At 39.8% G+C, this 22,328-nt stretch overlaps 1 protein-coding gene across 1 annotated transcript in view; it reads right to left on the reverse strand.

Annotated features, from left to right (window-relative positions):
• Nucleotides 1-22,328, reverse strand: part of ppp2r5a (protein phosphatase 2, regulatory subunit B', alpha isoform) — a 165,822-nt gene that overhangs the window by 94,498 nt on the left and 48,996 nt on the right. The window contains exon 2 of the mRNA XM_078229829.1: nucleotides 5,320-5,516. Coding sequence (XP_078085955.1) covers nucleotides 5,320-5,516 — 197 coding nt within the window. The remainder of the gene's footprint in view (nucleotides 1-5,319; nucleotides 5,517-22,328) is intronic.

Raw genomic sequence — 22,328 nt, forward strand, 5'->3', positions numbered from 1 at the left:
AAGGTCACTACAAACCACTGCACATGCTTTCGAAATTGTAGCTTTGTCATAAGGGGCTGTGATTCTTCCCACCTTAAGAGTAAGGTAACCATGGTCAGCACCAAGAAGTATATTAATGCTTTTAGGTGATTAAACCCTAGCATTGCCTATGTACAAACTTATGGAGTCACTAAACTTTATCCCTGCCTAAAAGCAGTACACATTCTGAACTTAGATGTGTCCTAACAGGGAGAAAGTGTAAATTCTATATCAGGATACCTCTGCCTGAGGATGGATTTCAGTCTTTGCAAGTGATTTTAGGCATTGCCTAGGTGGAGTGCATAAAGGAAAAGGCTGTGTGGTTTGCAAGGAGCATGAGCCTCCTCACCAACTCTCCTTTGTGCTCCAATAAGGCAACACTTAGGCTTTAAAGACAAAACTCTGCTTCAGTGAAGGGTGTCTGTACGTATCAGATATTTTGCTGACAAATAAATCAACAGAGGCCTTCACCCAGGCAAATCATCTGCTCACCCTTAAATGCTGGCAATTGACAACAAATCTGTACCTATAATACCAGCTAACTACATGTGCAAGAACTGTTTTCGAAGCAGAGTATTTAAATGTCACAATAAAAAATCCAATTTAAATTTGCACTTATATTTCTGCTGAAATTCTTGCAAAGTGAGTGGTATAATACTTTCCTATTTGATTCCATTTCAGAGGACAGTTAAGAGTCAACCACATTGCTGTTGGTCTGGAGTCAACATATAAGTCACACTGGCGAGGATCAGCAAATTTCCCTTTGAAAGAGATGACTGAATCAGATAGATTTTAATGACAGTGGGCACCATTGCTTGCAGTGGGTTTTTATTTCATTCGTTGAATTGGGCAAAATTTAAATTTCCCAGTTTGTTTCTGAACAATGATATACTACTATCTAGTTAAATACTATTGTGATTATGCCGAGTGTGTTCCTGCATCTCGACTCATTTCACAAGACCACAAAGTGCTCTATCGTTCATGCCACACAAGTCAAATAACTTCATAGCTTCATAACTTCAATAACTTCATAGAAGTAGGAGTTCAGGTTAGTGATGAGGCTGATTGTAACCAGGAAATAAAAAGGGACAAAACATGTGAATGTCATATTACACCAAGGAATTGTACAAGAATAGAGAAATTTGATAACAGAACAAATTTAAAGGCTTTGCATCTCAATGCACAAAGCATTTGGAATAAAATTAAAGAGCAATACAGCGCAAATAGAGACGAATAGGTATGATTTGGTGGTGATTACTGAGACACAGTTACAAGACCAGGTTTGGAAACTAAATATCCAAGGCTACTCAGTGTTTCGGAAAGATAAAAAGAAAGGAATAGGAGGTGATGGTATAGCTTTGTTAGTAAAAGGAAGAGAGCAGTGCTGTCGTGAGAAATGATATAGGCACTGGAGATCAAGTTGTAGAACCAGTCTGGGTAGAAACAAGAAATAGCAAGGGAAGGAAGTCTCTTATGGGAGTAAGTTCTAATACATTCAATGAACACTCCCTTGAAGCTACCCTTGTCAATTTGATTAATCCAGTCTATATGCATATTAAAATCACCCATGATTATTGCCATACCTTTCTTACAAGTATTTCCGGGTTTATACTGTCCCCAAACAGTAGTTGCAGAGTGGGGCACAGTATAAACCAGGAAATACTGGAGGCTTGTAAGATTACTTCTTGGAGCAATAAATTGTGGAACCAACCAGGAGCAGGCTATTCTGGATTTGGTATTGTGTAATGAGGAAGGATTAATTAATGATCTCATAGTTCAAGGATACTCTGGGAAAGTATGATCATAGAATGCCAGAATTGATGGCAAGAAACTGGAGTCCCACACTAGCTTTCTGGAGTTAAAGAAAGGTAATTACATTGGCATGCGGACAGATTAGGCCCTAGTGGATTTGGATTAGGGAAAAAGTACCGAGCAAACTATTGGATTGAAGACAAAAGTTCCCAGGGCCTGATGGCCTACATTCTAATGGCTTAAAGGAAGTGGCAGCGGTTAGAATATTCTAAAATTCGGTGGATGCGGCAAAGATTTTAGTGGATTGGGCAAATGCTAATATAACACCTTTAATCAAAAAGGGAGGCAAAAATTAGGAAACTGTAGGCCAGTAAGTTTAACATCCGTCATTGGGAAATTGTTAAAATCCATTATTAAAGTAGTAATAACACGACATTTGAAAAGTCTAAATTTCCCTTTTATCCCAGCAATGTTGACTCGACATCGTGGCAGCATTTGACAGATTAGAGCGGCACGATGACATAATGGTTAGCACTGCTGCCTCTCAGCACCAGGGACCCGGGTTCAATTCTGGACTCAGGCCACTATCTGCGTGAAGTTTGCATGTTCTCCCTGTGTCTGCAAGGGTTTCCTCCAGGTGCTCCGGTTTCTTCCAACACTCCGAAGATGTGCCAGTTAGGTTGATTGGCCAGGCAAAATTGCCCCTTAGGGTCAGGGGAACTAGCAGGGTAAATACGTGGAGTTACGGGGATAGGGCCTGGGTGGGAGTGTTGTCAGTGCAGGCTCGATGAGCCGAATGGCCTCCTTCTGCACTGTAGGGATTCTATGATTATTAAGTAAGGACATTTGGAAAGTCAAAACGCAATCCATCAGTCAGCATGGTTTTATGAAGGGTAAATCATGTTCGACTAATTTTCTCAAGTTCTTTGAAGATGTAACATGCAAAGTAGTTAATGGGAATCCTCTAGGTGTAGTATATCTGGACTTCCAGAGGCATTTGATAAGATACCACACAAAAGGTTAATACACAAGGTAGAATCACATGGGGTTATGGGTAATTTATCAGCTTGGATAGAGGACTGGCTAACCAACAGAAAGCAGAGAGTCAGAATACTGAGTCCCTCTTTGTTTGGCACGATTTAACTAGTGGGATGCCACAGGGGTTGGTCCTCTGGTCCCAACTACTTAAAATCAATATTAGTAACTTGGATGCAGGGATAGAAGGTACTACAGCCAAACTTGCAGATGACATTAAAATGGGATAGTAAGTTGCGATAAAGAAACCAGCAATTTACAAACAGATATGGATAGGTTCGGTGAATGGGCCATTATTTGGCAGATGGACTTTAACATGGATAAGTGTGAGGTTATCCATTTTGGTCGGAAAAAATAGGAAGGCAACTTATTATCCAAATGGAGAGAAACTTCACAGTGCTTTGATGCAGAGGAATCTGGATGTCCTTGTGCATGAATCACAGTAAACTAATATGCAGGTATAGCAGGTAATAAGGAAGGCAATGGAATTTTGGCATTTGGGGACATGTTGCTACAACTGTTCAAGGCATTAGTGAGACTGCATCTGGAGTACTGTGCAGAGTTTTGGTCCCCTTGAGGGCAGAAGTAGTTGCATTGGAGGCAGTTCAGAGGGGGTTCACTAGTTTGATTCCAGAGATGAGGTGTTTGTCTTATGAAAAGAGATTGAGCAGTTAGGCCTATACACTCTAGAGTTTAGAAGAATGAGGGGAGATCTAATTGAAGTATACAAGAGAAAGGGAATTGACAGGGTAGATGTACCGAGGATGTTTCCTCTTGTGGGGCAATCTAGAATGAAAGGTCATAGTTTCAGGATAAGGGGTAGCAGATTTAAAACAGAGATGAGGAGAAATTCCTTCTTGCAAAGGGTCGTGAATTTGTGAAATTCACTACAGTGAATGTCAGGACATTGAATAAATTGAAAGAGATAGACAGATTTTTAAGTAGTTTAAGAGTTATGGAGAACAGGCAGGAAAGTGGAGCCGAGGCCAAGATCAGCCATGATCGTACTACATGGCAGAATAGGCCTGAGGGGCTGAATTGCCTACTCTTACACCGAGCTCTTTAGCTCTTAAAGAAGGAAAGAGTGATGGAGAGGCTGGGAAGTTTGAGGGAATTTCAAATCATCTACTGGGGTGGGAAAACAAATGAACCATATGGGAATGGAAATTCAATCAAGGATCCAGTCAGAAACATTCAAGAAACAAACAATTATAATAAAGATACATTTTGATACAAAACATAAAAGCTCTAATTTATGATAAACATACCATCATAATGATGCATTGCATACAATAACAAAACCAAACAGCCTCTTGGCCTAATATGAACAATGCAGTCGGTCACTTCTTGGGATAAATTACGATACCAATGCTGTCAACAGTCTAGTTCACCTCAAACAGATGGCAGGGAGAAAGATGGCTAGGGAATGGAATTTGTGGCAGAGACCAGAACAATGGTTTTGGTCTTCCCAATATTTAGTTGGAGAAAATTTCTGCTCATTGCGTACTAGATATCTGTCAGGCAGGCTAACAATTCTGATAAAGTGAAGGGATCGAGAGAGTTGGTGCTGGGTGCCATCAGCATACATACAGAAGCTAACCTGTCTTTTAGCCATATCTCCAAGGGGCAGTAATTAGATGACAAATAGCATAGGCCAAGGAAAAATCCTTGTTGGACTCCAGAGATAATGGTGCAGTCCAGGAAGATATGCCATTGCAGGCAACTCTTGGGATACAGCTAAATTGAGCAGAACCAAGCGAGTGCAATCCACCTCGCTGGATAACTGAGGGGTGCGAGATGAGGATGATGTGGTCACCCATGGCAAATACTGCAGACAGGTTGATAATGACAGGAGGGACACTCTAACATGGTCACATAGGATATCATTTTATGACTTAGAACTTTCAATATTATGGCAGGAGTGGAAACTTGATTGCAGAGATTCAAACATGGATTTTTGAAAAAAAATGAGCAAGGATTTGGGAGGTGACAGCATGTTCACGGGCTTTGGAGAAGGGGTGGTAGTACAGGGGTCGAGGATTACTTTTTTGAAAGAGGAGTGATATCAGAATTAAGGAAATAAAAGAGTATGGAGAATACTGTATCAATAACAATATTAGCCAACCAGAGGGTCAAAGAGAAATATGTAGTCAGCAATCTAATTGGAAAAAGATCGAAAGATATAGGCCTCATGGACAAGATGAACTCAGAGGGCATGGGGAGATAAGAGACACAATAGAAAGATGCAAGTACAAGACTCTGCAGGAGGGAACCTAAGGAGAGGTTTGGCCCGGTGGATTGGGAAGGGAATAAAGAAGCATTGGGTTAAACAGGTAGTCTCAATGCTCTTAATGGCTTGTGTTCTATTAATTTCCTGTCCCATCCAATGAGAACCTGTACACTCTGACAATAAACACAAATGCAACAGTAGTTTTTTTTCCAGTGAAGTATTATCCAGAACAGAGTGATAAAAAATACACCAGACGATATCTTTATGGGCACATGGTCACGTACCATTTTCACTATTTCAGGATAAGCTTGTTCAAGAAGCACACCTCTGTTTGAGGTGAGGAAATCCACCAATTCATTTAAGGTTGCTCTTTTGACCTCTTTGCTCTTTAAGTCTGAAACAGAGTCCAGGAAATCAAAAATCACACAGCACTGCTGTAGTTTCTGACAGAAGAGATCATGCTGTTCAGCATTTGGAGCATCTGTAGAAAGAGGAAAAGATATACTTGTTCAGAATTTAGGCATTGCATTTTTTTTTAAATCTGAAAAACTTGTTTAAGTTTCTCAGTAATAGTAGTGCATTTCAGTTCATATGGTATCACAAACTACGACAATTTCAGGCACTTTTGTAAACACTTCTCATATTTAGTAACAACATCATTTGTTCAATATGGGACAGACCTTGCAATTAACTTCACCATTAAAAAGAATAGAAAAATTTAAAAACATGGTGAAGGGTGGGAGGTATATACGAGAGGTCAGAGTGCAAAGAATGAACACTATGGTGGTGTGGGTGGTTCTGGAGGGGCAAAGTATTGAGAACCTTAAACATAAAGATGAAAATTGGTGTTTTATGGGAAGCCGGGAGCCAATGTAAATCACATGGCAAGGAGTAATAAGTGAATAAAAACTGAAAGACCAAATACTCAAGCCTGAATAATACTTTTCAGAACCTCAGGACATCCCAAAATGATTTGCATCCAATGAAGTAGTCCCTACTGTAATGGCAGAAAACATGACTGTCAATTTGCACATAGAAACATTCCACAGACAGCAATGTAGTAAATGGCCAAATGATCTCCTATATTGCTATTAAGGAGTAAATGTTGGCCAGGGCAGTGGGAGAATTTCTTTTTAATAAGTTTCATGGGGTCTTTTTCATTTACCTGAGTAGACAAACATTTGGTATCTCCAGCAGCACAGCAAAACTCAGAACTTTGCAGAAGTGTCAGTCATGATTATCCACTCGCGTTTTTGGTTAGAATTGGGGACACACATCTGATTCGGAATGCTACCACAGAGCCAACAACTTTATGTCATACTCTGATAACGTCAGTCATACTATCCATTCCAGAAGCATAACTCCACCAAAATTCAGAAAAGAATTGTCAAACGTTGGACAACAGCACACTCTCCTTTACATCACCTTTTAATGTCAATGTGAAAATAGGGGCCTTTTATTAAATTCAATTGAGGAAAAATTAATCAGAGGATGGAAGATTGGCCAGGAAAGCTTTGGAATAGCCAAATCTGGAGACAACATTTCGCAATCTCAGAATGTCACAAAGTCACCGAGTACAATAACTGTTGAAATGTAGGAGATGCAGTATTTGATTTCATAAAATTTAGAAAAGCACTCTCCAAATTTGACAAGTTTAGCTTGTTGTTACTGAATCCAAGTCAATTTCACTTTGCTCATTTACAACAAAATGGTACTGGATTAGAATTTTCAATAAAAAAGTCACAATATCCATGGTCTCCTTTTTAATGACACTTCATCACTGTAACCATAGCTCGGAACTAACTATTGTCTGAATATCAAGTCCTTCATTCACTTTTCACAGTTCTACTGCCAATAATGCACACTTTGCAACCACAAATAATTTAAGAACTCTTGTGTACAATGGTCACTTTCACAGAACTCTATGGCATCATAACATACATGGCATACATGTAAATAAGTGAATCCCAAAATCTTTCTAAATTAAGAAAAGTCTCTACAGGCAGAAATCACAATTGCATGCCATGCATCAGTTTTCCATTCTTAGAAAGGTTCGTCCTGGGAAATCAAACCAGGACCAGAAGAATAATGTGCATATTGTAGAAAGCCTCAGTTTTAGTTAAGTTTGCCGAAGTACATCAGCAGTGGAAACTCCTAATATCAAAAGAAAAAGAAAATCATTACTCCATAAAGGAAAATGAACTCTGCAGCTTAAACTTTGCTCATATCTGTTTTTCTTCTGGACTACATACTGCAGTTTTAGTTTAAACTAAAGGTATACAAGTTAAGCGCATTAATATTTTGTTAGGTACAAGTGAATAAATTTAAACATAGAAAACCATTGCTTGAAGCATTCCTCACAATCATACCTGTTCTTACAATTAAAAAAACATTCCATAGACTGTTGTCACTGCTATTAAAGCAAAGTAATTAACTACCAAGACATTAACACACCCAAATTTATGCCACTGTAGCCTGATGGGTATTCAAAGACACCAGCAAAGTGAAGACACCAGCAAAGCCTAATGGCTAAAAGAGCTAACTCTATCAAGCTAAGGACATTGGAGCAGGAAAGAACAGGATGTGCAACTACGGACCAAAAACAGCAATTGATTGGACAGTGGCTGTTGCTATGCCTTGAACAGATCCCAGTGTGAAGTGTTCCTGAGAGAATTACAACCTCCTGACAGAGACACAACTCTGTGTTTGTGACCAAAAAGACAGTGATTGATTAGTGCATGCCCTTGGAGTATGTGACAAAAGCATGATCCGGCAGTATAAGAGGAGACAAAGAGACATTGGCACCAGTAACTTGGGGGAAAAAAAACCCACTGTAGGAAAAGCAGCAAGATCAAGAGTCTAGGACTCAAACATCAGAACAAAACTGATCAGCAAGGAATCTAATCAGTTCGACTCGCCACGGGTAGTATCTCTTAAGTCTAAGTTGTGAGTTTGGATATTTTGTGAAGTTTTGATACCTTTAGAATTTTGTATAATGGAGCAGGTTACTTGGTGCACCCGTACATTGGAACTGAAAAATTCCTCACTCCTTACTCAGTTGAGAACACATGGAGAGACAGGATGACGCAAGATGGAAAATGGCAGCACACCTGTTTCCAGCAAAGCCAAGAGAAATGATCCAAAATGTTATTCCCAGAAACATTACGATAACACTCCACACACTGGTCTGGCTATTTCTTGGATCTCTGTGGCCATGTTGACCCTAGAGTACATGGAACTACTGTTCAAACAAGTTGTCAATATAACCACCTATAAATGGCGTGACAAGAAAATGTAATATGTAAACCAACATGCAATCTATACCTTCAACAAAAAGAATTCAACACATCAGATTAATTGCTAAATTTTTGACTGCTTTTATGATTATTGATAAAGTTTATTTTAAAATATGGTAGACAATACTAATCTACCATGTCTTCCACTTAAATAAATTTACTCAGATCATGTTTTAAGACAAATGTATTTGGTGAATCAGAACATATGAATTCAATCCAGTGGAACTAGCTTGTGCTGTGATTTCCATCTTGTGGATATACTGGATATTACTCTGAAGTAGTATGGAGTTACATTGCAGAGAAATCATTGTTCTTTTTCCAACAGCCATTAAGAATTTTAACCAATTTCATTGCTCAATTGTTCATTCCTGCCACTCAATTTGCTATGCCAATTCTATATATTTTGACAGTTTCTTTTGGCCTTCATGGAATGATATAGCACAATAGGGAGCCATTTGACTCACTTCCTGTGTTGGATCTAACTCCCCTATTCCTTTTCCCCATAGTCCTGCAACTTTTTTTTTTGATTTATCAAATTCTCTCAGATTCTGTCTCTGTCTGTGCCATCTTTTCATTCCAAATCAAAACAACTTGCTTCGTCAGAGATGTTATCGTTATGTTGCTTCTGGTTCCTTTGTCAACTAACTTATGTGCCTTCTCATGACTGATCTTTTGCCACTAGAAAGAATTTCTCCTTACTTACGCCATCAAAATTTTGATTAAATCTCCCTTAGCCTTCACTGTTCAGGGAACAACCACAGTTTCTCTGGACTTTCAATGTAACTGAAGTCTTTCATTTCCTCCCAAAGGCCCCACCATCCTTCTGAAAGTGTGGTAGTAACAGAAATCGACAATACTCCAGCTGAGGCCTAACCAAGTGATTTTTAAAGGTTTAGTACAACTTCCTCATGTTTATACAACTTTCTCACTTTTGTGCTCCATATTTCTATATGTAACACCAAGGATGCTTTATTCTTTAACAGCCTTCTCAATTTGTCCTGCTACCTTCAAAGACATGTCTACATTTGCCACTAGATATGTCTGTTCCTGCATCATCTTTAAAATTGTACATTTAGTTTATATTGCCTCTCCTCCTTCTTACCAAAGTGCATCACTTTATACTGCATTAAATTTCAATCACCATGTGTCTCACCAGTCTATCTACATCCTCCTGGTTTATGACTAAACCCTTTGCTGTTTGGTACAATTCCAATTTTTCGGTCATCAACAAACTTTGAAATTATGTCCCAGATACCTAGGCCCAGGTTAATTTTTAATTAAAAACAGTGGTCTCAACACCAGTCCCTGGGAAACATCTTACGATGCCCCTCAGTCCACAACCACTCACTGCTTTCTGCCCCTTAGCCAATCTTGTATCCATGCTGCACTGCCCCTTCAATGCTATGGGCTTCAATTTTACTTACAATTCATGTGTACTACTTTATTAAGTGCCTTTGGAAAGTCAGTATGCACAACATCAAGATCAACCTTCTCCATTACTTCAAAGGGCTTAATCAAATTTGTCAAACAAGATATGCCTTTAACAAACTTGTGCTGACTTTCATCCGGTAATTCAATTTTTTCCAAGTGCAGATTAATGAAATAATGGTATGCAGCTACGCCACAATACTTCAATTACAGCAGTATCTGGAAGGAGGAAAGACAGAGAAGGTAAACTGATCAATTTTTATAAAGAATCAGATCAGCATTTCATTTCTTTGCATCACATTACTTGTAAGACTGTATGTTCACACGGTTCAAATTAGATTCATCTATCATTCCCACTCACCTCATACTGAAAATGCTGGAAGAATCTTTCAGTAACATATTCCTCCAAACCTAAATAATCTTTGCAGCTAATATATGGTCAACTCTATTATCTAATGACCTGGAAAAAGAGACTAGTATTCCAATTGATCAGAAATTTCAATAGCATGTTGGGGAGAGCTAAGTGCTCATTATTTTTACTTGCATGTGAATAAAGACAGATTATGTCCCATAATGAACAATTATAATTACTTCATAAAAACTACTGGATTATTTCCTTAAAACATTCATGGTCTACAGGTGTCAAAGGGTAATTCACGCTTAGAAAAAAAGAACAAGTTTTGGAAAGCAAAATAATTGAGTGCATGAAAAATGCAATTTTGAAAGACTGAGCATGACCATATCAAAAGGGAGGAATTCTAGTATTTTTTCTGTAAATGTCTCCAATTTATAATTCTACTGTGAACTGAATGGCTTCTCAAGCATTCCACCCTCTGCACCCCCACCCCTCATCATTCTGACTCTCCATTTTAGTCTCCCAAAACACTTTTAAAATGCATCGCTTTGACTAAGCTTTTATTGATGTACTTTGAACTACACCCATTTGTTTGATTATGCTGCTATGAAGTGCTTTAAGACATTTTTCTGTTGGTGTTATATAAACAGAAGTTTCTATTTTCGATACTAAAATATATTATTATTTGTCTTCTTCATACATTGGGATACGTTTAAGATTTAAGCTTAATAAATAATGTGTTCAACATTAATGTTGGAAGACAATTCTGAACAATGTTTACTGAAGATATGAGGCTTAGTGCATATGGTTATCTTACAATAGTCCTTTGCTTTAGCCAAATAAGCAGTCAAAAATCCACTTATTTCATAGTTGTATCGTACAAGAGTCAATGGTTTGAATGCTTTCACCACCAACATGCCCATACAAGAGTAATTCCCCTGAATCAGGAAGTAAGCCTCCAATATATCAGAATTTACCCAGCTGCTAAATTATGTCAGCATTAGTGGAAGTCAACAGAACAATGTGAATAAAGTGGCCATCATCTGAGGAATTACACATTCCATATCTGCTGAGACAATGAGAAAGAACAACTCCAACCCCCACTCGGCCACATGCTTTGACTTTATCAACTTGCTATTTTGCAATAAGAGTATGATTCCACGACTTGCTTGGGACCATATTACTTGAAGTTATCTACGGCTGTATACTTGAAAGTGTTGATCAATTCTTATGTTACTGACAGCAAAAAAAAGGGATGTAACTATTGAGTAAAATACATTTGATCACAGATCAACACAGCAAGAAAAACCGTTAGCATCAAAATCTTGTGGGAAAGGTGAATTCAATATTCATAATATATACAAATTGATTAAAAACCTTGGGTGTCTCAAGTGAACCACAGGATACACTATGATATGGACATCAACATTATCCAGTCATTCGCAGAGATACTTCCCACACGATTATTTCCCTTCATCATAGTTCAATAGGTGGGTTTTCACCAACCCTCTATACTTCATTAAGTTGTTTTGCTGTAACTGCTGATTACATAAAAACCTGCAAAAACCGTACAAAGCATCAACAAAGTATACACTTTGACACTTTTAGTTTTTGTTTAAATACAGTCATACAAAATTGCTACACCTATGAGCTGGACTTCAACCCAGTCATTTACTCTGATTTGCTAATTTTCGTGGATGGGACACTGAAAAAAAATGTTTCCTAGCCCACTTTATTCCCAATATGAAAAAAGACTCATTAATATACTGCTTTCCACAATCAACGGACATCTCAAAACGGTTTACAGCCAATTAAGTATTTTTGAGGGTAATCACTGTTACCATGCAGGAAAGTAACATTGTTTGTAGTTAAGTCCATGGCCTATCAATTTGGCATTTCTCCCCATTCTGATAAATGAAAAGTCAAAGGAGTATATTTTTGTCTTCACTCCCACTGATCCCATGCAGAACAGATTTCTCTAGTTACTCCAGGTCCACTCTTAATAATTCAACCCAACCTGAACACTCCACAGATGAAGAGCAAAATTGATTTTAATTTCAATGTGCAAATTTGTTTAGAATACCTCTATGGAGCCTATTAGACATAGGAATATTGCATACAAAGTTTAAAGTCAGCATGGTATTTTGTTAGTAACTCTCTAACTTTGTATTCCCCCTGGTGTTTCCGCGAATGCTTCAATTCCAAGCTCTTATTCGTTTTTCTCTTCCCTGACACAACTAACTTTTCAGACACAATGGTGTTTCACAATGACCTTTCCAACAGTTTGCTCAGATATAGTGTTAGTTTATTTAGTTTCCAAAAGGCTCACATTGTCCCAATTTAGCCAATCAAATTGTTCAAACATTCACATCCAGCAGACAATTTTGTTTCTATTCCATTCTAACGTTAAAATTTTATGGAGAAAAAGTTATGCAAACTAGGGAAAGTTCACTGTTTATCACTAAGTGGAGTGGTATATTTACCACATTTGTACACAAGTGCAAGATAATGACCAACTCCAACAAAGAGTCTAACCACCTCTCCATGACATTTAATAAGATCACTGAATTAACAGTCAACATCCTGGACGTCACCACTGACCAAATAACTGAATTGGACCAGCTACATAAATATTGTGGCTACATCAACAGGTCAGATCTTCTGACTCCCGAAGTCTTTCACCATCTACAAGACACAAGTGAAAAATGTGATGGAATGTTCTCCACTTATCTGGATAAATATAGCTTCAATGACACAAGAGCTTGATATCAACCAGGACAAAGAAACCTGCTTGATTGGCACTCTATCCACCAGAGAAAGCATTCACCCATAAGACCAAACAGGAACAGGAGTAGGCCATTCAGCCCCTTGAGCTTGCTTCGCCATTTAAATGAGATGTCCAAATAGTTCAAGGCTGATGAACACCCATTATCCAAGCTCCCAAAATATTTTGACAGTTCCTCTTGTTTTCATCCCAAGTGTTAAAAATCCGATTTTGCAGTTGTATGTTGGAACAGTAACATAAATTTTGCTTCTAGAACTGCATTGTTATTAAGAACAAAGAACAATACAGCACAGGAACAGGCCCTTCGGCCCTCCAAGCCCGCGCCGCTCCCTGGTCCAAACTAGACCATTCTTTTGTATCCCTCCATTCCCACTCCATTCATATGGCTGTCTAGATAAGTCTTAAACGTTCCCAGTGTGTCCGCCTCCACCACCTTGCCTGGCAGCGCATTCCAGGCCCCCACCACCCTCTGTGTAAAATACATCCTTCTGATATCTGTGTTAAACCTCCCCCCCTTCACCTTGAACCTATGACCCCTCGTGAACGTCACCACCGACCTGGGGAAAAGCTTCCCACCGTTCACCCTATCTATGCCTTTCATAATTTTATACACCTCTATTAAGTCTCCCCTCATCCTCCGTCTTTCCAGGAAGAACAACCCCAGTTTACCCAATCTCTCCTCATAACTAAGCCCCTCCCATACCAGGCAACATCCTGGTAAACCTCCTCTGTACTCTCTCCAAAGCCTCCACGTCCTTCTGGTAGTGTGGCGACCAGAACTGGACGCAGTATTCCAAATGCGGCCGAACCAACGTTCTATACATCTGCAACATCAGACCCCAACTTTTATACTCTATGCCCCGTCCTATAAAGGCAAGCATGCCATATGCCTTCTTCACCACCTTCTCCACCTGTGACGTCACTTTCAAGGATCTGTGGACTTGCACACCCAGGTCCCTCTGCGTATCTACACCCTTTATGGTTCTGCCATTTATCGTATAGCTCCTCCCTACATTATTTCTACCAAAATGCATCACTTCGCATTCATCAGGATTGAACTCCATCTGCCATTTCTTTGCCCAAATTTCCAGCCTATCTATATCCTTCTGTAGCCTCTGACAATGTTCCTCACTATCTGCAAGTCCTGCCAATTTTGTGTCGTCCGCAAACTTACTGATCACCCCAGTTACACCTTCTTCCAGATCATTTATATAAATCACAAACAGCAGAGGTCCCAATACAGAGCCCTGCGGAACACCACTAGTCACAGGCCTCCAGCCGGAAAAAGACCCTTCCACTACCACCCTCTGTCTTCTGTGACCAAGCCAGTTCTCCACCCATCTCGCCACCTCCCCCTTTATCCCATGAGATCCAACCTTTTTCACCAGCCTACTATGAGGGACTTTGTCAAACGCTTTACTAAAGTCCACATAGACGACATCCACGGCCCTTCCCTCGTCAACCATTTTGGTCACTTCTTCAAAAAACTCCACCAGGTTAGTGAGGCATGACCACCCTCTCACAAAACTATGCTGACTATCGTTAATGAGTTTATTCCTTTCTAAATGCGCATACATCCTATCTCTATTGCTTGCACTTTTGCTTGCACTTTTGACAACTTGTGCTGCGCACATGGAAGCCAATCTGATTTGTGTGACAGTGTGCAAGTGGTGAGAATGAGGGTTTTGGTCTGATCGCTTGTATAGCCTTGATCATCATGTTGCACGTCAGTGACTTGGATTTTGAACCAGCCCACACACCACCTTCAGGCCACTGGTGATCTGTAGATCACAAATTAAAAACTACTGTCCAGCCAGGTGAAACAGGCTCTCACATGAAACAGGCTCTCACAACAACCCTGTAATTCTTTTAAGAATTTAAATGCTTCAATGAGATCAACTCTCATTCTTCTAGATTCCAAAGAATACAAGTCCAATATCTCCTTATGGAAAAGTTCTCTCATAGCAGGAAGCATTGCATATGGTGACTTGAGGAGGGAGGTGGGGTTGGTGGAGTGGAGAATGAGTGAGCAATAATATAACAATCTTCATGTAATACACAATATATCAAGGTCATCAGGACCACAATTTACATTAAATACACAAATCAAACTCCAATTTTTTCTCCAAGGAGTTATTCCAGGAATAGAACTGATACTGTGAAGGCTGAATGCAGTCACTCTGCCCATTTTTGCATGGGAACTGCAAGTTGATGTCCTTGCTTATTATACTTTCCTTCAAAATGCAGAAAACTGTAGGCAACACATAGCATATTGAAGTGTTAGCATCCAGAAGGATTGCTGGACTTTGAAAACGTTAGAAGCCAATATAGTTTCAGATGAAAAAAAGCCCTTCAGCCCACTTATCTCCATCCAGCATAATATCTACTAGGCACTAATCACAACACTCCTGGAGTACGATGGGGACAGTTTGAGGATGTTGTGGTTCAGTTGGTAGCTCTCCTGTCTCAGCTAAAAACCCAAGTTCAAGGCCGAATCCAAGGATGGTGACCCTCGGAGGGGTGTTTAAGATGCAGTTAAACAGGTTTGTTCTTCTGCCTGCAAATCCTTACAACACTTCACATTCTTCTACAAGAGGAAAAATAGTGCAAGATATGCAAGCCAAACAATCAATGATTTAGATGAAGGGACCAAATGTATAGTCGAGTACCTAAGGGGTCCGCAAAGCGGTATGGGTGGGTTAAGTGAGCGGGCAGATTTTGGCAGACGGCGTATAACATAGGAAAATGTAAACTTGTCCACTTGGCAGTAAGAATAGTAAAGCAATGTATTATGAAATGGAGAGAGATTGCAGCGGTCAGAGATGCAGAGGGATCTGGTCATCCTGGTACATGAATCACACAAAGCAAAAACGCAGGTACAGCAAATGATTATGGAGGCAAAAGGAAAATTGTTGTTTATTGCAAGGGGAATGGAATATAAAAGTAGGGATGTGTTGCTATAGTTGCACAAGACACTGGTAAGACCACGTCTATGTACAATTTTGGTCTCCTTATTTAAGAACGAACATAATTGATTTTGCAGTTCAAAGAAGGTTCACTCGACTGATTCCGAGGATGAGGGGTTGATCTTACGAGGACAAGTTGGACACGTTGGGTCGAAATCCAGTGTATTCCACAAGAATGCGGGGTAATCTCGTTGAAACATCTATGATCTTGAGGGGGCCCGACAAAATGAATACTGATAGGATGCTTCCCCTTATGGTAAAGATCAGAACTCAGAGACACAATGGGAAAATGAGAGAGGGGAGGATTTTTTTTCCCCTCTCAAGAGGGTCGGTTGTTTGTGGAAAAGTGGCAGAGGTAGGTCATTGAATATTTTTAAGGCAGATTTAGATAGATTCTTGACTAACAAGGTAATCAAAGGGTATTGGGGGTAGGCAGGATAGTGGTGTTAAGGCCACAATCAGATCAGCTATAACCTTATCGAATGGCAAAGGAGGCTTGAGGGGCCAAGTGGCCTACTTCTTCCTGCTCTCAATTCATATGTAGCTTCAGATTCTAATATTGAAATGAAATGCAAAGTCACCAAATTCATAGGCAAACGTACGAGTCCAGTGACCTGCTATCAAATGGTCCTCCTGACAGCCCATTTCAACTTTTAAATGGGAGGTGAGTTCCAGAGCCTGGGGTCAATTGAAAAATGGAATGCACAGGCATGATATTCTGGTGCCCGAATTACAGGCAAACAAGATCTGACAACATAATGGGATCCTGACGTTTGAGAACTGCCAAAATTGGTTTTAGCATTGCAGCTGCTAATCGTACATCATACTGTAATAAATACATTTTAAATTAGGATGTTTGCAAATAAATTGTCCCTCAGTGAACCTGAACAGGCGCCGAACTGTGGCGACGAGGGGATTTTCATCGTAACTTCATTGCAGCGTTAATTGTAAGCCTACTTGTGACACTAATAAATAACCTTTAAACTTTTACTGTGTTCAGCGGATACCAATGCTTTAAAATGATCTGCCTTCATTTAAAGTGTTAACGCTGCAATATTGCATATAAGATGCACACTTCTTGTAAATTCTGTCTCAGTAACATGCCCTGCAAGTACTACTGCTTTCACAAACTTGTTGGAAAGTGATTAGAACAATTATGCATCATTTCCCCATGCCACAACCAAATAACACTGTGTACAAAAGCACTTTTTTGATGGGATAGTTTTTTTGTTAGGCATATATGATATTGCCTTCACTATGTGCTCAGTCAAGTACTGCAAAAGCACCAACTTCCCTGCTGCGTACCAAACTAGTCATTCTTTGTCCATTTGGCAAATCATCAAGTTTTGTGTTATGCACCTACACCCACTACATTAAGAATGTCTAGATTCATTTCACAAACAACCCTGTACAGCAAGCAGTGGCAGAAATCTGCAGTGCACATCACTGAATCTGAACTGAATCTAGCAACTAAAATTTCGTGTGCGATTTTCCCAGCTAATGTAAGCCAGTCAGCAACCTACACAGACAAGACACAAGAGTTTGCAAAACTTTTCTAGTATTCGCACTTTGGTCTCCACCAAAACCTCAATCCAATCCATGCTCAGAATCCCTACCATGCAGGAGACGACGATTTGGCTCATCGAGCCTGCACCAAATCTCCGACGGAGCATTTTACCCAGGCCCACTCCAGGACCCATTCCCTTAATCCCATGTATTTTCCCTGCTAATCCCCCTAACATAGACACTAAGGAGCAATTTAGCATAGCCAATCCACCTAACTTGCACATCTTAACTCATCTCTTTCTTTGTCCTCCAAAAACTTTGCAAACTTGTCGACATAAAGCATTTCCAAATGATTAAAATAAAGGACTATACTTTCATGCAGCCAGCTCAGTGGTAGTTTCCAGTCTTAGTCAGAAGTTTGTAGGTCCAAACCCAATTTCACTTGAGCATGTAATGCTTGCTGGGACTTAACTGCACTAACCCTGGAGTGCTGCACTATAAAGTCGTCTTCTTTTGCATGATTTATTAAAACAAAGTTTCTAACGGGTCTAAATGGAGTCCATTAGCAGGAGACAGTGTAAATGCAGATGAACAATCCAAGCTATCTTCATATTATTACCCAGGACCCAACTGAAAAGGTAAAAAATACTAATCCCCAAATAAATTTCAGTTCTTAAGAACACATATACATGCATCCATTACGTAGTGCATGCATGATCTTTCAACAAGTTGAAAATTGTACTTTGTGTAGTATAAGGGTGTTCGGCTTAGCAATGGTTAATAGCAAAACAGTATTTCATACAGTATGATGTAGTCAAATGACAGTGGACTGAGTACTGTAGTCATCTAGCAGATGCCAGCATGAAGATAGTACCTAGTCCCTGGCTGTATCCTGGGGAATAAACACTTAGTGTCAACCATACAAGCCTCCAGAGCTCTGTGAGCCACTGAACAAACTCCTAGAACACTTAAAAGTTGTTAAAAGTGCACTTGTTCCCAAGATTTATCCAGTCTTTCATATAATTGCTTTGTTACCAGTTATTTCAACAAACCCAATTAAATACTGCTCAAAAATGTGTATCCATCTAATGTATCATTAATTTTGATTTATAGTTAACAATATTATACTTGAGAAATAATTTACACACTTTTAAGATTCAAAAAGTGCTAATGGGATGCCATTGGATCCCAAATTAATTCCTTCATTAGAAGTAAGCACTTGGTGAATTTAATTTTCCTAGGCATAAAACACAGTTGCTGAACATTTCCTGTTGACATTGTAAATTGAAAACTAACCTACAGCGGACTTTATGTTATCACTTCGCAGAGAAGCCAATGTTACTTTTGACTTCTTTACAATCTGTTACAGGAATAATACCACCACCAAGTTTTAGCACTTTATTTGATGGGTATAAATTGGTATAAAAGTACAATATGCCTCTTTTAAGCAGCTATTAGCTAATTTGCAAATTTGTTTTTTTAATTAAAAAGGATCCAACTAAAAGAGATTAAAACAATAAGCATCAAAATGACAAAAAAGGTTTGAATTGACTATGGGAAGGCAAGTGAAGAATAATGGGTGGGATTCTCCGGCCACGTTCACCCCAAAACCAGAGATTCCTGCCCGAGGTCAATGGACCTTTGCCTTACCGCCCCTGCCCGCTGCGATTCCTGTGGCGGGAGGGATGGGAGACCTCCCCCAATAAGTCTCAGTTGTGTTTCATGAAAAAGTCAAAAAAAGGAATGGAGTGGGACCACTTGAAAGTGGGATCGGGAGACAACTTCATAGGCTAAAATAAAACCTCAGATTTCACCAAGGACCAGACAGGTAGGGTGTATTGTTGAGATAAGCTGTGATACTATTCATACTACCACCAACTTGGCTGCCAAACTCTTTTAACTAAACAAAAGTTTCATGAAGAGATTTATAGTACGGCAGCCTTGCAAAGGAAAGAGGCAACAAGTCATTTTTGGAGGTTGGAGAAAGAAGGGTGAAAAGGTGAAAGAGACTAGTGTACAAATATCCACAACTGCCACTAGTTATATTCATTACTAATACAGCATTATCCTATATTCTATAGTTATGCCTTAGTAACAAGCAATTACAAATGTTTTGTCACCAGAAAACCATCTACTGAACTATAAAAACTCTAGCAGGTGCCACATTAATATTCCCTAACCATCTCGAACAGGAATAAAAGCTGCAACATAGCAATACAGTCAAATCTTAGGAGTGTTTCTCGTGAGGCTAAAGTCACACTTTATCCAACAGTCATATTTCCACATTCCTGGATATTTCAGAGACTTGGACAACATATAGCAGGCATCTCAACCCACTGGAGAAGTACCACTAGTGGTTCACAAGATCCTCCAAACCAAGTGGCAAGAAAGGTGGTCCAACAGCAGTGAGCACTCCAAGCCAATATATCCAGTGTCAAGGTGCTAATCACTCAAAGCCAACTCCACTGGGCACAACATGTCATTCATGTGCCTGACATGAGACCCCCGAAGGAACTATTTGGAACTCAGTCATGGCAGGAGATTCCTAAAAGGACAGTAGAAACACTTTAGGGATGTCCTCAAAGTATCCCGGTTGAGGTCAAACATCCCCATGGACTCATGGGAATCCCTGCCTTGCGACTGAGCAAAATAGAGAAGATTCATTCTGGAAGGTAACGAACACACTGAAACACTTAATCACACAGTTGGAGTGTCAGAGAGAGCTCATAAACTTCCCAACAATCTCTACCTGCGCCTCCAATTATCACCTGCCCTGATGTTCGAGAGACTGCAGATCACACACTACACTTATCAGCTATATCAGAACCCACTGAACCGGAGTGAAATCAAGTCATCCCCAATCCCAAGGGTCTAACATAAAATTTATTAATCAGAATAATGAACCAATATAGAAACTAATGACCTTACAATGTTGATACCTGCTCATCCAGAGGGAGAAAAGGTCTTTGGTCCAGCATGTGCTTGACTATCTTCTGGCTGATTTTGTTAATGTGCAAATCAATGAAGATTTGTAGGAATCTGGAAACAGGAATAGGCCATTCAACTTACCAAGCCTACTCAGTCATTCAATACAAGCATGGCTAATTCGGAGGTTTCAAAGTTTTTATGCACACTATCACCATAACCCTTTATATTATTGTTAATCAGAAATCCATTAATTTCATACTCAATGGCTGAGCTTCTAAGGCCCACTGGAGTAGAGAATTCCAAAGATTCACAACCTCTGCGTAAATAAATTTCTCCTTATCTCGGCCCCAAGGCTTACCCTTATTTTGAAATTGTGCCCCCTGGTTCCAGATTCCCCAACCAAGGCAAACATCTTACCTGCATCTATGCTGTCTATCCCTTTAAGTATTTTGTAGGTTTCAATTAGATCATCTTTCATTCTTTGAAACTCTGGAGAATGCAGGTCCAGTTTGCCCAATCTCTCTTCTTAAGACAGGTTTGATTTTGATTGTCACATTTATTAGTACACAGTATAAGTATTGTTTCTTGTATGCTATAGAGACAAAGCATACCACTCAGAGAATGAAACGAGTGAGTGCAGAATTATTATTATTAGCGGAAGGATATATTGGCCTCGGAGGGAGTGCAGAGAAGGTTCACCAGGTTGATACCAGAGATGAGGGGTGTTGATTATGAGGAGAGACTGAGCAGATTGGGTTTGTATTCGTTGGAATTTAGAAGGCTGAGGGGGGGGGGATCTTATAGAGACCTATAAGATAATGAAGGGGCTGGATAGGGTAGAGGTGGAAAGATTCTTTCCACTTAGAAAGGAAGCTAGAACTAGAGGGCACAGCCTCAAAATAAAGGGGGGTCAGTTTAGGACAGAGTTGAGGAGGAACTTCTTCTCTCAGAGGGTGGTGAATCTCTGGAATTCTCTGCCCACTGAAGTGGTGGAGGCTACCTCGTTGAATATGTTTAAATCACGGATAGATGGATTCCTGATCGGTAAGGGAATAGGGGTTATAGGGATCAGGCGGGTAAGTGGAACTGATCCACTTCAGATCAGCCATGATCTTATTGAATGGCGGGGCAGACTCGAGGGGCTAGATGGCCTACTCCTGCTCCTATTTCTTATGTTATGTTCTTGTGTAGCGTTAGTCATAGCTAGGGTGTAGGGAAAGATCAACTTAATGCAAGGTAGGTCCATTCAAAAGTCTGACAGCAGCAGGGAAGAAGCTGTTCTTGAGTCGGTTGGTACGTGACCTCAGACTTTTGTATCTTCTTTCCGACGGAAGAAGGGGGAAGAGAGAATGTCCAGGGTGCACGGAATTATGAATTATGCTGGCTGCTTTGCCGAGGCAGCGGGAAGTGTAGACTGAGTCAATGAATAGGAGGTTGGTTTGTGAGATGGATTCAGTTACATTCATGACCTTTTGTAGTTTCTTGTGGTCTTGGGCAGAGCAGGAGCCATACCAAGCTGTGATACAACCAGAAAGAATTCTTTCTATGGTGCGCTGTAAAAGTTGGAGAGTGTCGTAGCTGAAATGCCAAATTTCCTTAGCCTTCTGAGAAAGTAGAGTAGAAAGTAGGCCTGCCATCCCTGGAACAAGTCTGGTGAATATTTGTTGCTTGCTCTCCCTCTGGCAACAATATCCTTTCGGAGATAAGGGGACCAAAACTGCACATCGAACCTGGGGTACTGTCTAACCAAGCTTCTATACATTTAAAGCACAACTTCACTATTCCTGTACTCAAATCCTCTTGCAATAAAGGCTAACATTCCAATACCCATTTTGCACTTATAGACAAGGACACCCAGGTCCCTTTGTACATCTACACATTCTAATTTTGTGCCATTTAGTAAATACTCTACACATCTGTTCTTTCTACCAAACTGGATTACCTCACATTTTTCTACGATATTCTTTGACTTGTTTAGAAAACATTCGTTTAAGCGCGAATTTGGATATTGGATGAAATTTTCCTCTAT

The sequence above is a fragment of the Mustelus asterias genome, chromosome 15 (genome assembly GCF_964213995.1).
Source record: "Mustelus asterias chromosome 15, sMusAst1.hap1.1, whole genome shotgun sequence".
Taxonomy (NCBI): domain Eukaryota; kingdom Metazoa; phylum Chordata; class Chondrichthyes; order Carcharhiniformes; family Triakidae; genus Mustelus; species Mustelus asterias.